Raw genomic sequence first — 18,368 nt, forward strand, 5'->3', positions numbered from 1 at the left:
TTCTAAAAGCAACTCATGTAAACACCTTAATCACAATATTGTCTTATTCAGAATAAGGTCAGTAATTAGATTACTGCTGTCCATGTAAACGTAGTCATTGTAACAATTTTACGATTTTTGTAAAATGGTACAAAATACTATTAGGTTGTGTTCACATTAGGACATTAGGCATATTTTATGTGGAAGACTATGAGAAGCACCAACAAGGTAATTTGACTGTAGCTGGTTAAAAAATATCTAGCTTGTTTGTTTTATTATTACCTAACCAATCAGGTAGCAGTTCCAGCGGCAAGATATAGTGCTTTTGGAGTGCTGATGGAGTACTGTTCTTTTTATTTTTACCATTAAAATGGTTTCTGATGAAGGAGTATATAGTTTCTGATGTAGAAGTATATAGTTTCTGATGTAGGAGTATATAGTTTCTGATATAGGAGTATATAGTTAGCTACTCACCCAGTGCTTAATTAGTCAGCTGGTTGCTATTCAGTGACAACAGGGTTGTAATATTTTTTTTTTCTGAGCACAAAAAGCAATTTATTCTAAAAAAAAAATTCTAATATTAAAAATGCATAATCTGCACTATGGCTCAAGTTCTAATGGCAATAATAATAATAATGTGGAGTGAATGTTTCGCTCAGCTTCTCTCAGGACTCATTGGGAATGATTGCTCTCTTTGTCTGTTCTTTCAGGAGACAATGAGACAATGATTCCTTTTGGGTTACGTAGTGCAAACACTGCTGAATGGAATTGACTAAAGCTCCTCTGTTACAGAGGCTGTCATTTCTATTCTTTTGTTAGATTCAGTGGTTCAAGATTCAGTGCTTCCTGAATACAAAACAACGATTATTGTGGCTTTATATGAGTGGAAAAAATACAAATTAATAAAGGTCCCTAACATGTCCTACCATCACTCCTGTAAATGTACTTTCCTCGCTATGTTCCAAGCAATCCCCCAATCCCATTTGACATTTTTAGTTTTCGCAGTCCTATGGTTTCAGTCTAAATGTGATATGATAATTTAATCATGATAATATACAATCATGTTGAAGGGTGAAAGTACAAACAAGATTAGTGACAGAGTGTAGTGTTCTCAGTGCTCTAACAAACCTGATAATAACTGTCCTTTGTGAGCTGACTCACTTGTCCTAGAGCAGAGTAAACTATAACCTATACAGTGTTGTGGCCTAGCAATTTTACACTTTTGCTGTGTCAGTCAATTTTAGATAGTTGAAGTCTGCCATCTAGTGGAGAATTTTTTTTATTGTTCCAATTAATAAGTTTGCTTGGTAAAATTTAGTACAAGGTATTTTTTAGATAGATAATTTTTGTATATGTAATATAAATAGGAAAATATTTCATTTAAATGTAAAAAAAAAAAGAAAAGCTAATGAACATAGAATCATATTCAGCAGAACAGACTAAAGGCACTGCTACTTTTATGAGCAAAGTAATCATGTGTTATCCCATTCCATATATAACAAATTGTGAGGACATTTTAATTTTGATCTTCTAAAGCATGACTTGATGATCTCCAAAGAAACCTTGAAGTCACTTACATTTAGTTGCTTATGTTATAAATGTCTGTAGTTTTTTCAAATAAAAGTTAAATTGATGATTGAAATATCATTGAAGACATATAGGCATCCAGCAATATGGTGTGTGTTATCAAAGTTGGTTGCTCATTTGTCCAGTACATGGAAGTATCAGCTTTTATTAGATGTCAGCTGATGTTAGGGATGCATGCAAGTCGGTGCTGCCTATTATTATTAGTTTTCCAACATGTTTATGCATAAATAACGGTTAAAGAAATTGCTAAAGAAACACAAAATCAAATTTTTGAAATGACATTTTCAGTTAGTCAGTTTTTCCTTGTTAGATGTCACAGGAAGAGACTGTGCTGTTATTTTTCTCCATTCCAGGCATCACTAACTAATATTAATAAATGTGCTGATAATGTCAAATCACTGTTTTGTAGGGGAAAAAATGCAAAAATAAAAAAACCCTTTATTTAAAAAAAGATTAAATAAAACTATACAATTTTATATAATTTATTTTGCTTGTTTCTATGAATGATGCCAAAAATTCTGCTTGGCACTGTATCCTCATTAAAAATTGGCCAGGGTCTAAGAATAACTGTAATAAAACCCTGTTAGAGAGGAGTTAGTGTGGGAGTTAGTAGGAGTATGGATATAGTGTACTAGTCAAGGTTTTTATTCTACACGGCAAATAATTACATCTTTGCAAATGGAAATACAGTTAATGTAGTAATATTTATCTAGTGGAAGGCACGCTGGCTTAGTGGTTAGCACGTTTGACTCGCACCTCGAATGCTGCCTCTGCCTTGTGTGCGTGGAGCTGTCATGTTCTCCCTGTGCTTCCTCCAGGTACTCCACTTTTCTCCCCCAGTCTAAAGACATGTGTTATAGGCTGATTGGCATTTCCAATTTGTCCGTAGTGTGTGAATGTGTGTGAATGTGCCTTGCAATGGGTTTGCACCCCCTCCAGGGTGTCCCCCGCCTTGTGTCCCAAGTTCCCTGTAGTAGGCTCCATCTCCCTGGGTAGGATAAGCAGTACAGAAAATGGATGGATATTTATCTAGTATTTCCTATTATAAGATTACAATAAATAAAATATAAGAATATTAATTTAATTTCTATTAATCTATTTCAAGCCATTTTTACGTTGCTACTTTCAAGCTTAAAATAGGGTTGTTCTATTGGCAGTTCATTTGACTATTTCTTTAGCATTTATTTCTAGAAATAAAAAACAAAATGATCAGCCAATAGAATAAAAAAACAACAATTAAGGCTTGAAATTAGCCGAGAAATAGTTTTAATAATCTTATTTTTATTTTTATTAAATTTTTTTGGTAATTTTATAATAGGAATTACTAGACAAACTTGTGTATATTCAAGATATTTTCAGTTGCTAAGATGACATGTTTTGCAGTGTAATACTTTCTGATGGTCATTTAGACCATTTTGGCTTCTGTGCTGATCCAAATGATCGTAGTATTAACGTGAACCAGCCCGAACTTGTTTTGTTTTTATTCTGCCCAGAATGCTGCTCTTTCGCCATTGCATACTTACCACAATTATTAAACTGTTTTGATGTCATCTTAAAGTTGAGCGACTCTTTTGTGGTGATGCTGATGCAGTTAGTCAAATGTGTACTAATATCTGTTCACCACTAGGTGGTATCATCACCGGTATATTTGGCTTACATGAAGAAAACACATCAGGCATCATTCTCAAAAAGTCCATTGAAAAGGTGGTATAAATATGGCTATGTGCAGAATGTGTAGTTGTCGCTTTACGCTGTGGTGCCATCATCCACCAACAGCTGTGTATAGAATGTAGAGAGGGAGAGGGGTGTGTGTGAAGATCTTGCCTTACAGCTGCAGTGTCTACATTCCCTTCTGAGCCCTACCCACTAAACAATGTGCGTACAGTGGGTGTGGGCAAACTTAAAGCGACCATGCCTCTAGTGTTATACACACATTCACACACATATGCATACAATGAGATATATTCTGAGGTGCACAGTGTATTGACAGGATCAGGTCTCAGAGAAGGCTTGCAGCTGCTTGTGGATATTTATTTCAGGTGATGTAATCCCAGCACTCTGGAGAATTCGAATAATCCTGGCATGTTATCGCACCCAACAAGAGAAAGCGCAAACATGAGAGAAGGAAGTATTTAGAGGAGAATTGTGAGGGCAGTGTTGACCAGAAAGGGTTTCCACTTCTTTAGAGAAGCCAAATTTCACAGCCATTTGTGTCTTTGTGGTTGATGGGTGCAATATTACTCTTTATGGTGTGATTTATCAGCTTCAACTTCACTCTTCTATATGAGATACAGTATTTGAGTAATATATCTGGTCTAGCTGCTCCTGAGGCACTCAGAATAGCCACAGAGACACTGAACATCAACATGGAATATATATTAGTGTCCATACCTACTTCAAACCTTGCTAAGACCATTTGTATGTCAGTACAATAGAATTTGAATGAAGGCCAATGTATACGTCACTGTATGATATTAGTTGGACAGTACGGTGGCTCACGTTGCCACATCACAGCTCCAGAATCCCTGGTTCAATTCTGAGCTCGTCTTTCTGTCTGTGTGGAGCTTCATATGTTTTCCCCACATGTGTCCAGGTTTCCTTTGGCTTCTCTGGGTTCCTCACACCTCCCAAAAACATGCTGGTAGGTGGATTTCCACCTCAAATTTACTGACATCCTATTTAGGATGTTCTCCCATCTTGCATCCTGTTCCTGGGATAGTCTGGGAACCTACTGGTTACTGAAGACGAACGAATAAAAGATATTAGCTTACTATATAAGAGTTTCATAGTTTTTCAAACTACAGGGTGTCCCAAAAGTCTCCATGCATAGGGGACTATGTACGCCAGCACCATGACCGTTGTACCTTTGTCAGTGGATGTTCGTGGACGTCCACTTCTCAGTTGGTCGGCAACACTTCCAGTCTTTTTTAATTTGTCAGTAAGTTTGGCAGGAGTGTCTTGTGTGATGATGCTCGCCATGTTTCATGTTAAAGTCCATCGCAGCCTTGTGAGAGCATATTACGTTCTTCTTTTTTTCAAAGGCATTCTTCCCAGCTCACTAAAAAAGGTCTCCAGGACGTCCCCTAAATGGCCTCTATGAACGTCCCCCAAACGTCCATGTGTAGGGTCCCCTTGACTTCCTATGGACGTTGATGGGGATGTTCACAGGACGTCCAGCGGCCATTCGGGAAGCTTAGGGGACTTTCGCTGAAATGAACACATTCAGTGGTGTTATGATTTATGTTATGACTCTTATACGTTATAAACCGGACCAAATGCGGACCTAAGTGGACGTTTGCGATGTCTGGGGGGTGTCCCCTGATTGCTGGGTTAAAGGCTATCTGAGAAAACATATATACAGTGATGTGAAAAAGTATTGCCCCATCCTGATTTCTTCTATTTTTGGTTATATCTCATACTGAATTGTTTCAGAAATTAAAACAAAATTTAAGATAAAACAAAAGCCACCTGAGTAAACATAAAATACAGTTTTTAAATGATAATGTTGTTTATTGAAGCAAAAAAGTTATACCAATACCAACTGGCCTGTATGAAAATGTATTTGCCACTGTAGTTACTAATTCCTTAAAATCTATGAAAGTGCATTCATAATGGGGTTCAGCTGGATTAGACACAACTAGGTCTAATTACTGCCACTTTTGGGACACTGTACATTATCTTGCTGGCTCAATAAGACCGAGATCCCATCATTCATTTTTCCCTGTAGAAATGGAAGTGCCGAGTGCAAATCTCTCTGAGTTATCATTAACCTGTGAAGAGGCTGTCCAGCAAATGTCCAGCATAGCAACTCACAACTCTGTCTCTTCCTCTCAGCAGCAACAAAATCAACAACAACAGAAAGTGACTGTGTCTAAGGGCGTGTGGAAAGTCATAGGTTCTGGGGAGTGTGAGTGTGACCTCCCCAGTAGCAGATGCCTGGCCCGTTTGCACTTGGCTATTTTGAGTGAACCTGGCACAAGGGCTCTGTGGAGGAGGGGAGGGAGGTTGAATCCCAAAATAGCTGTGCAGTAGTGAGAGCCCCTCCTTCAGAGAGGGGAAAACGGGTCAGTGTTGGGGGTGTGAAAGACAGAGTAAAGCTGGACATACAGAACAGCCTCTAAAACATGTGTTCAACAGTGGCAGTGTAGATACAGCTCAACCTTGCTTACGTGCTCTCAATGCATTGCTATTCTTTTATTTACTAAAATTCTTTATTTTTCATCTTATATTGTGCAGCACAGAGGAGGTAAGCATATGCCACTTGGAATATGATTGTCATGCATTACAGTAGTATAGTTTAATTCAGTTCTAGGATGTGCATGGTTAAGGTTACAGGCAATTATGTCATATGTTATAATACAATACATTACACCATATATTATAGTGCAGGAATAAAATCTAATTTGCTTAGTTGGATCTATATAAAATGCTGTATCAGATTCCACTGATTTTCTACAGTCTGTGTACTTGAGAAGGTTTTTTTATTCATGGTTTTTAAAAAAGTGCTGTTGCTGCTTGTGTGCTTTAACTATGAAAAGGAAGAGTGCACTTGGTGTTGAGAGGTTGTCTTTAGATCCCTCATGTTGTTTTCACTGTTCATACGTTGAGTGTTTGTTGCACACACTCGGCAAACCAACCACGTGCAAACGACATGTAGGACATCTCAGAGTTGTTTAAGGCTCTGTAATGCCATATGTGATAATACTGCATATTGCATAGTGTATATTAGTGTTGATATGGACAAAAGTTAGAGTACATTTATAGTAAATCTCTGCATATACATGCAGTAATGTTCATTATTAACTTCATATAAAAAATATAATTAACTTCCCTTTACTTTCACACTATCCGTTGTTACCCGGATGATGATGGGTTCTCTTCTGAGTCTGGTTCCTTTCAAGGTTTCTTTCTCATATCGTCTCAGGGAGTTTTTCCTTGCGACTGTCGCCACTGACTTGCTCATTCACGCATAATCTATATCCTGTGTTTATCTGTTTCTGTAAAGCTGCTTTGAGACAATGTTCATTGTAAAAAGCACTAAACAAATCAAATTGAATTTAAAGTGAATTATGTACACACAAAATGCTCATAAAATATTACTCTAATGCTACCACATCAAGAGTTAATGGTTATCAATACTAATATTAGAATTTGATGCATTTGTCTTTATCATAATACTTGTTCACAATATTTTACTTAAGGTGGTGTGAAGTCCTTTGACCAGGTTTAGATGCTGTTTTTTTATGCAGTTGACCCCTATTGTAGTGTTTATTTTTGAGCCGCTGTGGTAGAAGTCTCGTGTTGGGTGTAGGGTCTTTATTATGTTGGCAGAAGGTCTGACCTACATTCAGACATGACACATTATATTAGGAGGCAGGAAGCACCATGGCCAAGATGCTGGTGCCGGCTGGCAACATCACAAGAGTCATAACAGTGCGGCAGTTGCTTTGGCATATCTGCTGTATTCTAGTCCTTCATAGCTACCGAAGTCCTAATTTCTTTACATTAGGCAGTGCAGTAGTTTCCCATATGGAGTTAGCTGGAATCTCCAAGATACATAGTGCCCGCTACTAATATTGGCACCCCTGGTAAATATGAGCAAAGAAGCCTGTGAAATTTTGTTTTTATTGTTTAACCTTTTGATCTCTTGTTTAAAAAATCACAAAAATACTCTGCTTTCATGGATATCAAACAATTGCAAACACAACACAGGTTTATCAAAAAAAACCCACAAAACTTTAAATCTGTTAAATATAGGTGTGCAACATTATTGGCACCCCAATGAATTCATATGAGAAAAATATATTTGAAGTATATTCCCATTGATATTTAAAAAGTGTTTTGTACACCTGGGTGAATAGGAACAGGAAATTGTTCAACCATGACTTCCTGTTTCACTGGGGTATAAATATGAGGTAACACATAGGCCAGATTCCCTTAGTCATTCATAACAATGGGTAAGACCAAGGAATATAGCTGTGATGTGTGGCAAAAGGTTGTTGAGCTTCACAAAATGGGAAGTGGCTATAAGAAAATAGCACAAGCATTGAAAATGCTCATTTCCACCATCAGGGCAATAATTAAGAAGTTCCAGTCAACTGGAAATGTTATGAATCAACCTGTAATTGAACGTATGTCTATATTGTCTCAACGCACTGTGAAGAGGATGATTAGAGTGGCCAAAAAATCTCCAAGGATCACAGCTGGAGAATTGTAGAAGTTAGTTATGTCTTGGTGTCAGAAGGTCTCCAAAACTACAATCCGAAGTCACCTACAACACCTTAAGTTGCTCGGAAGGGTTTCAAGAAAAAAGCCTCTACTCTCATCTAAAAACAAACTCAAACATCTTCAGTTTGCCAGACACTACTGGAACTTCAAGTGGGTAATATGGTCAGATGAGATCAAAATAGAGCTTTTTGACAATAAACACCAGAGGTGGTTTTGGCACACACAGAGAGGGAGCCATATGGAAAAGTACCTCATGCCCACGGTTAAATATCGTGGTGGCTCTTTAATGTTTTCAGGCTGTTTTTCTGCCAGAGGACCTGGACATTTTGTTTGGATACATGGCATCATGGACTCGATTAAATATAAACAGATATTAAATGAAAACCTGACTGCCTCTGCCAGGAAGATTATAATTAGCCATGGTTGGATCTTCCAGCAGGACAATGATCCAAAACATACATCAAAATCAACACAAAAATGGTTTACTAACTGCAAAATCAAGATCCTGCCATGGCCATCCCAGTCTCATGACTTCAACACATAGAAAACCTGTGGGATGAACTGAAGAGGAGACTCCACCAGCGTGGACCTCGAAATTTGAAGGAACTGGAGAGATTCCGTATGGAGGAATGGTCAGATCCTTTGCCATGTATTCTCTAACCTCATCAGGCATTATAGGTGAAGACTCAGAGCTGTTATCTTGGCAAAGAAAGGTAGCCAAAGTATTGACTAAAAGGGTGCCAATAATTGTTGTACACCTATATTTAATAGAGTTTTTTTTAACGATAAACCTGTGTTGTGTTTGCAATTGTTTGATATCCATGAGAGCAGAGTACTTTTGTGACTTTTTTAAACAAAAGGTCACTGAGGAAGGGATGAGAACTTCATGAGAACTTCATATTATAACATTTATTTGTGGAATAAAGAAACAAGTCATTCCAGTATTTGTTTATAGAAATAGATTTTCAATGTTACTTTCTAACAGTTACTAACATAACAGAAAGCAGGATTTCTATACTTATAGAATGTATAGAATGTTATAATAATGTATATGTTATTGTCGTGTGATTCTCCTTCAAAAGAGTATATGTGCACTTGTGTGTATGTGTTTGTGTGTGTGTGTTTGTGTGTGTGTGTGTGTCTTGGTGGCTGGGTGGCTGAGTATGTCATATGTTCCCAGCAGCTGGACCCCTGTTTTAGGCCAGGGTAAAGATTTCTGTCTCACAGTATTAAATTCTGAAATGACCCTTTTAATATCAGCAGTTTGTAATTTATTCCATAGAGACAGAGAGAGAAAGAGCAACCAGGCGTCATGAGGCCATAATTATACTATTCGTGGTCTTGCTCTTACCAGCAGCTATACTTGAATCCCACACATTTATTTATCTATTTAGAACAGGGGTTCTCAACCTTTTTTGGCCAGTGACCCCATTAAAGGCTGAATGTTGTCACGCTGTCAGTAAAAGGCCACTTTGATTAACACGAGAGCGTGTTGGACTTGGTGCTCCAAACTGGAGGAGATCCAAACTGAATGAAGGATAATGAAATTGTAATAATAATAATAATAATAATAATAATAATAATAATAATAATAAAGAATTTGTCAGTTTTTCAAATAAGTCATAAATCAAATTTTAATAGTTGGTAAAAATCGAATGCAACCCCAGCTGCACCCCAGGTGACCCCACATGAGGTTGCGACCCCAAAGTTGAGAACCTTTGCCTTAGAACAACATGTCTTTTCCCAGAGTCACTTATCTTAGAAGAAGAATGGACAGGGATTATGCAAGGTGCATTTGTGCCTCTTTCACTGCTGATACTGCTGTTTTTTTTCAGTTTGAACAAATGTCACCATTGCAAAATACATTGCAATTATAATATTTGAAAGGAATTCCATCCATCCATCCATCCATCCATTTTCTATACCGATTATCCTACAGAGTCGTAGGGAACCTTGAGCCTATCCCAGGGAGCATCGGGCACATGGCGGGATACACCCTGGACAGGGTGCCAATCGATCGCAGGGCAATTTGAAAGAAATGCCAATCAGTAAATTTTTAAGAAGACAAAATTGTCCTCAGAACTCTGGGATGTTTGGGAAGTCTGCTCAGCTCACATAATTCTTGACTTGTACTGGAGAAACACAGTGTCTAAGAATTTAGGGGTTGAGATACTTGCAGTTTAATTACTTTGTATTTAGGAGAATACAGAGAAATGAAGAGAGACAAATACTTAATGAGAATTTTGTTGGCTGCTAGTAAACAAGCATTACAAGCAAATGGTTTCACAGTATTCCACCAGTTATAACCCACTGGTTAGATATTGTTGAGGAAATTCAGCGAATGAAATGAACGAGCTTACCTTTGAGAAAGAAAAGGTTCAGAACCTCTGAGCAAAATGTTTACTGTGATATAAACATCCATTTTACATATAACTGATTTGCCTGATTGTCTCACATCCTGTTACTTAAAAAAAGATACATCAATAACACTGTCATGATCCTAGACTTATCACCCCCATCAAGTTGGCATGTTTCATCCTGTTTGTTTATAGTTTATTTTGTGGGGGGAAATTAGCAGGCACAGATGACTGCATACAGAAAAGTTGTATGTTTGTTCATTTACAGTGAAGGCTTTATCATTGTCAAGGTCCAAGTGCATCCTAGGGTATCACACTCACACACACACACACACACACACACACACACACACACACACACACACACACACACACACACACACACATACAAAAGCAAAAAACAAAAACAGATAGCAGCTAAAAGCCAAACAACCTACTAGCATGGGTTTAGGAGGTGGTAGGAAACAAGTGTACCCTGAGGAAACCCATGTGCACACGGGGAGAACATGTACAACCCAGACAGTAACCGGAGCTCAAACCACAGTCCTTGAATTTTTAGACTGTGATAAGAATGGTTATAGCAGTTTTAATCTGAATATGTGAGATTCAGTATATGAATAAGTAATGTCATGCCTTTAAACTGAAGCACTAGGTTTAGTTTATACTTGCTCCCATAACAGATACTTAACTCTTTGTGTTTATGCTAATAGTTGGTTTTGATAATCCCAATATTGAAGATACTGTTAATGAGTTATAACATCATCATGATTATACTGGTACTGGGCTAAACTGGGTTTGCTAATATGGCTCCATTCCAGTTTGGACCAGGCTGGTCATGCTGTTGTTGGTCATGTGGTTTTAAACTTGAAGGTAAAAGGTTTTTGTACCTAGGATAAAGGCACAATATAATAATTCCTATTGTCACAGTTTAGTTTTATTTATTGGTCCCCAAAGTGTAATCAGGGTCATCTGGCACAGTGTCAGTTCACAGTGCCGTGTGGGACAGAGTTGTTTACACTGTGATATTGTGTGTAAATTATTCATACCTCATGTGAAACTGACTCAAGTGCAAAATGTGGAAGTATGACATAAGTCTTCCTGTATTTCATGTGGTGGCTGTATAGATTTTTGTAAAACATTCTACAGAGGGTATCTTTTTTTTTTTTTTACGGTAGGTGCCTTTTAATATATATTTTTCACTTTTAATGTTAACACCTGACTTTTCGAGATCCTTGCTTGTGTCAGTTCAAATACCTGCTTTGGCTGTGGCATCTTTAGACCTAATCTAATGGTTTATACTTGATGGTGATACTTATGTTTTACATTACCTATCTCTTTATCAAAGTACATATTTCATCACTAGTTTTGTTTCCTCTCAAAGCATTCTGCAGTTGTCAAAAGCATCTATTGCATTTTGGGTTTGCCATCATGTCCAGAGGAAGGAATATTAGCTTTGGATTAAAAGCATGTGAGGTCTCATAACAGTTTTGTAAATCAGTTTGTAAAATCTCCTGTATGTACGTGTGTGTGTGTGTGTGTGTGTGTGTGTGTCTGTGTGAAATAGGACATCTGTGAGGACATATCGGATCATGTGGAGCAGATTCATGCATTGTTGGAGACTGAGTTCTCCCTGAAGCTGCTGTCGTATTCGGTGAACATCATTGTGGACATCCGCACCGTGCAGCTCCTTTGGCACCAGCTCCGTGTGTCTGTGCTGGTTCTGAAGGAGAGACTTCTCCAGGGCCTGCAGGATTCCAACGGCAACTACACCCGGCAAACGGACATACTGCAGGCTTTCAGCGAAGACCACGACCAGGTCACACACACACACACACACACACACACACACACACACACTGTGTATCATATGCACACACAGGTTGGAATAGCATGTCAAAGACTACATAAACACAGCGAAAGATGCTATGTAAGACAAAATAGGGAGAATATATCCTACCTAATACAATACACAGACAACTTATTCATTCTGTAGCCACAAATATCTCATATTTATCTCAAGAATTTTTTTTATAATTTAGTTATTTTAAAAAAATGCTATTAATGTACTAGTTGTATACTTGCTTTGGAATAAAATGGGATCAAAAATATACTCAGATCTCACATCTGTTAAAATATACTCACTTCTCACATCTGTAAAAATATACTCACATCTCACATCTGTAAAAATATACGCATTAACTCACATCTTACACGTCTTGTTTTTAGTTAATTTCTGTTTTCAAACAGAATTATATAAACATCCATTTTACATATAACTGATTTGCCTGATTGTCTGATCTCGTTTTTTTTTTATGTGGACATTTTGTGTTTCTCCTCTTTGTATGAAAATTTCTAAATAGCTGATGATTCATACTTGATACTTATGCTTTACATTACCTCTCTCTTTATCATGAGCTACAGTGCGTATTTTGTCTCTAGTCCTGTTTCCTCTCAAAGGAATTCTGCAGTTGTCAAAAGCATCTATTGCATTTTGTTTGTCATCATGTCCAGAGGAAGGAATATGAGCTTTGGTTTTTAAAAAAAAAACTATTACAACCTATTAAAACTATTAAAGCTATTAAAGCCTACTACATCCTTGTAAAAAACTTTAAAAAACCCCATTACATCCTTGTAAACTACAATACACTACATTCATGAAGTAAACTACATAACCTACAGTATAAACATGAAATTTTAGCTTTTAATAATGCTTTGGGTGGCTACAGTATGGGAATGTATATACATGCGATGCTCAGGATTGAACCCTAAACTCTCAGCTATGCCAAAAAATGATGCCACAGGAACTTTTTATTTTATGGTTAAGGGATAGGTGATGAATCCCATCACTTTTCTGTTAGCAGAAAGTTCCATTTGAATCTTATAACCTTCTACGTAGTTTGCATAAAAATAATAAGGAATAAAGCACAGTGCGCACATTTCATGTTGTGCTGCACTACACCATCCTGTCATTGATTAATTTCCCATAAAATGAAGTGCTTCATTTCTTTTATATAACAGAAATTTGCCAACATTTTAAAAAATTTATCAAAAATATGGCATGTCAGACCATTTATGGTTATTTAATATTGTAGCCCATTCATGAAAAAGATGGTTCCTGTTATCACTTACATTATAGCAGCTATAAACTGCCGTTCCCTCATTTTCTCTTGAAGTTAATAAGAAAATAAAGGCTTATTTTTATTAGGCTTTTAGCTTTTGTGTGTGTTCAGCTCCAGTGCCTTGTGTATAACTCAATACCTGACAAATAATCTGTGCAGCACATCCATCAAACATAGTTTGCATTTACTGTATGTACATATGCATATAATACTGTGCTTTGCTTTTTTCCTTGCCTCCAGGCTCGACTGGACTCTCTGACAGAGGTGGACGACTCAGGTCAGCTGATTATTAAGTGTAGTCAAGACTACTTCTCCCTGGATTGTGGCATCACTGCCTATGAACTGAGTGACTACAGTCCTAGTGAAGACCCAGAAGGCCGAGGCCTGGGTCAAGACCCACGCTCCCTCTATCCTGAGCTGGAGCGAGACTTCCCTGAATTGCTTCAGAGTGTAGATCTTCTCACTATTGCTGCCTCTAAACAGAGTCAAGAATCATCCTCACCTACAGAGGAGGAATCAACCAAATCCACCCAGGATTCTGTGTGTGAACCAACAACATCTAACCAGGGGCTTGTGGAGGAACCAGTCACATCCACCCAAAGGCCTGTGGGGGAACCAGCTGATTCCACCCAGGAAACCCAGAGCAAGTCCATGGACCAGGCACCATCCATAGACACAGCTATGCAGGGAGAGAATGACGTTGGCCTCTCCAAGCGTCCACTCCAAGGCTCTCATAGTAATGACGTATCACCTACTCAGCCCTCCATGCCCAAAAAGCCTATGTACGTGGAAGAATCTTCCCTCCAGTACCAGACTGACATGAGCAGAAGCACACCTTCTCTTTTGGATCTGCCTGATCGTTCTAGATTCTGGCTGGACCTGGAGGCAGTGTACCCCAGCAGTGGGAGTCAGTCAGAAGAGAATCTCCACATCATGAATGCAAAGAACCGGCAAGCGAGTCACCAAGCAGCTCTCCAGAAGCGCCAAGTCCAAATACCCATCCAGAGAAGCGTATCTGTGGCTGAGCAGGAATACGACAAAGAACACAGTAACCTGTACTCACACTCAAAGAGCAAGCACTCCAAACACACGCAGGTGATCAATGACTCCTCCACCCCTCCACCCTCTTCAGGGGAAGAAACCTCAAATCACGATTCAGGTGAAAGCTCTTCCAGTCTGGATGGTCATCTTCCTACCACAGGTTCTCAGTGGATCATGCCGAAACAGGGCTCTCATATCCTAGAGAACAGTAGCCCTAAAGATGATTGCTGGTATGGCTCTGAGGAATTCCTTGCCCTTCCTGCCCAACTGAAGAAGACTGAGATGCTGGCCTCAAAGTTGGAGAGTTTGGCTCAGGCCTTACCCCCAAGAGCCCTGCAGCAGTCAGTTCAGGATGTGGACAATTGGGAGCTGACCGAGGCCAACCCAGAATGGGAGACCAATACCCATCTCTTTTCTCCCCGGCCCAATAGGAAGCACTTCTCAACAGGGAGGATTTCATCCTCATCCAGTGATGTGGCTCCCTCTGTAGATGAAAGTATCGAGTCTGGACCCCTCAGTGACTTGGTGTCAGAAGATGAGAGTGGGTGGTGTGCACCCAAGTCTCGACAAGCTGAGAGGATTACTGTGCAACCTGAGGCCTCCAGGATGGTGCTCCAGTGCACGCCTCTGATCGAACAGCTACTGGAAGACATCCAGCACCAGGAGAACTACCAGGACATTTGGGGAAAATTAGAGGTGAGATTATTTTATTCAGTTTTTCATTAGAAATACACATCCTAAAATACTTGACATAACAGTCAAAGGTATGACTAATAATTTGTTTGCTACTTATAAATTAGGACCATCAAAAAAAAAATAAATGGGACAGTTAAAGACAGCTGAAGAGAACTTTCAATACATAATATTGGGAATAAAGTATAAAGCAATCAGCAGTTTACATTTACATTAGCTACTGTCTGATCAGTAGCTCAAGTCCCTAATCATTAGGCCAAACTACTCTAAAAGAAATGCTGGACTTATAAGCAACTCCCTAACCATACACCTACTCAGGAAGGAGAAGCTGAAACAGGTCCGATTAAACTTCCTGGACTTGTAGTTCTGCAGTGAGGGGTACTTAAAAAAAAAAAGGCTATACACTTCTGCCACCTGGTGGTTCACTGAAAGAAATACAAGCATCATATAGTTTCCATCAGAATCTCTTTATTTTGTGGAATTTGTTCTGGTGTTTGCACTCATGTATGACATGTAACATACTAAACAGACCAGACAAGTGTATGGACTGTTAACATATATAAAATAGACATTTAACTAAGGGAAATTTTAGAATAATGGAGTAAAAGATTAGATATATAGAAGCAATTGTGAAAGTAACTAAAGATGAAGAAGTGAAAATATATACATCATGTGTCTGAGGAAACAGAAATAAAACTATTTAAAACCATTTTTCACAGTATGTTACAGAATTGTATGAACATTGTATATACATATATATACATATTGTGTATACATTGTGTGTGTGTGTGTTTGTGTGTGTATATATATATATATATATACACACACACACACTACCGGTCAAAACTCATTCTGAATATTTATTATTTTTTCCCCACATTTTAGAATAATAATAAAACTCAATAATCAAAACTCTGGAATACCACAAATGGAACTATTGGAATTATGTTGTGATAAAAAAAACCCCCAAAATAAATCAAAATAATTTAGTATTTTAGCATCTTCAGAGTAGAAATATATTCTTGGCATTTTCTCAACTGATTTATTGAGGAATCTCCCTGAGATGCTTTTTAACCTATGTGGAACACTTATTGGCTGCTTTTTGGAATATTTCGATCCAAGTCATCCATTTAAAAAAAATTAAAATTTGTAAATAAAATGTTAGTTTTCTAATGAAAGAAATGAATATGTTGGCACAATTATATTTTTGTCTACAACAAAACATGTTAATCATACACCTTCAGATCAAAAGGTATTTAATATCATCAGAAACATTTCAGTCAAGTGTCTCCAAGGTTTTGACCGGTAGTGCATATGTATATATCTATATCTGTATCTATATTTATATATAAATATATATTTATATATTTATAAATATATAAAACACTGTTACAAACTCAAACTAGATATTTTTCCTGTTTCTAAAACTGTAAAACATCTGTTTTAAAACATTCCATAATGGAATCCATTTAATCTACAAATCCCTGCTTGCAGAACTGTAAAAGCCTCCTGATTAGTCCTCTGCCAGCAGACACGATGATCAGAATCAGTAGTGGAGATGAGATGAGACGACATGAGATGAGATGAAAGAATTGATCAAATGAATGAGTCTGGCTAGTCCTGCTTGCTGCGTCTGTGTTGTGAGAAAGAAAAAAAAATGGAAGAAAGAGTATGAGGGAATGTGTGAGTGTGTGTTTGTGTCTGTGAGGATGACTGGGCCAGGTTGAGGCAGGCAGGCGCATCCACCTGAGATGATGCGTGTCACGGGGGGAAGTGATTGATTACATTAGCATGTGGCCCCTGGAGATGACTTCATCCTCTCGGCAACAGACAGCTGGCAGCTGAAGCCTTTGCTGGGGGGAGTCTCGGGGCTTATTCAAGTGTGACGCTTCTGACCAACCTCCTCTCCATCTCCTGGTCTCTCTGTCTCTCTCTCTCACACTCTCTGTGTCTCTCTTCCTCTCTCTATTTCTCTTTTTCCTTTTTGTCCATCTCTCCTGATATATTGCTTCCTTTTTCATGGTACATTTTCTGTCTTTCTAAGGCGATAAATTGGATATCCTTTTTTTCTTCATCTTCTCTCTGTTAACACAGTGACCAGAGGCTACATATTCATCTGCTCTGAGACTTTTTCGGTGTAGAGGATTAGGAGAAGAAGAGTTAGACATATAAAAAGTAGCCGCAGAGCCATTTGATCTCCATTGACTCTTGTACTGTGGCTGTGTTGTGTTTGTTAACTCTCTGTCTACACCAGCAGTCTTTAACCTGTGGGCTCTGGTCCCCCCAGTGGCATGTTGTGGTACTGTAGTGATGCTGTCAGCAATTTGAACTAAAATAATCACATGGGTTTATTTTATAGTAACATGAATTTAAATATCATGAGGCTACTAACTAGATATTTTAGGAGAAAGACACGCTAACAGAGTAATTCACAAACCAAAATTCACAAAGTATAAAGCAATTCCTAAAGCAGCTCCAAAACTTTCAGCACCTTGGGCTTAGACAAACATTCATAAATAGCTGATGTCATATGACTAACAGAGCAGGCGAGGTAATGTGTTTTAAAGATTACATAATATTCATTTATTCATCTTCAATAACTGCTTTATCCTAGTCACAGTTGTGGTTGTTCCAGAGTCTATCCCTGACTCAAGACCCATAAGGCGGGCCAAACTACCTAAGATGGGACACTAGTCCATTGCAGGGCACCATGCACACATCCATTAAAACACTCATTCACACCATTGGACAGTTTAGAGTGGGAGACAGTTGGACAGTGGGCGGAACCTGAAGAACATGGAAAACTCCACACAGTCTGCCCATCTATCTACCTACACTATATGGCCCAAAGTTTGTTGACACCTGATCACACCCATATGTGAGCCCAAACCTGTTCCAGCATGCCAGTGCCTCTGTACACAAAGCAAAGTTATGGCTTACATAATTTGGAGTGGAAGAATTCCAGTGGCCTGCACAGAGCCCTGACTTCAACCCCACTGAACACCTTTGGGATGAACACCCCAGGCCTCCTCACCCAAACATCAGTGCCTGACCTCACTAATGCTCTTGTGGCTGAATGAGCCATGCTCCAAAATCTTGTAGAAAGCCTTCCTAGAAGAGTGGAGGTTATTATAGCAGCAAAGGGGGACTGAATCTGAAATGGGATGTTCAACAAGCACATTTGAGTGTTACAATCCACAAACTTTTGGCCATATAGTATATCTGTCTGTCTATCTATCTATCTATGCAGTTATATCTTTAACATGCTAGATATAAACTTTTTTTTTAATGGAAAAAGGCTCCACTCTCGAAAGGCCCGATTGGACAGTTTCTTTTCAAAATTGTACTAGGACGTTATGAAATC

At 38.4% G+C, this 18,368-nt stretch overlaps 1 protein-coding gene across 2 annotated transcripts in view; it reads left to right on the plus strand.

Annotated features, from left to right (window-relative positions):
* The window catches only part of akap6 (A kinase (PRKA) anchor protein 6), a 109,753-nt gene that overhangs the window by 14,363 nt on the left and 77,022 nt on the right, over nt 1-18,368 (plus strand). For both annotated transcript variants that reach the window (XM_017477206.3, XM_047157685.2), the window contains exons 3-4: nt 11,716-11,967; nt 13,511-15,007. In XM_017477206.3, coding sequence (XP_017332695.1) covers nt 11,716-11,967; nt 13,511-15,007 — 1,749 coding nt within the window. The remainder of the gene's footprint in view (nt 1-11,715; nt 11,968-13,510; nt 15,008-18,368) is intronic.

This window comes from Ictalurus punctatus, chromosome 9, assembly GCF_001660625.3.
Source record: "Ictalurus punctatus breed USDA103 chromosome 9, Coco_2.0, whole genome shotgun sequence".
NCBI classification, from domain to species: domain Eukaryota; kingdom Metazoa; phylum Chordata; class Actinopteri; order Siluriformes; family Ictaluridae; genus Ictalurus; species Ictalurus punctatus.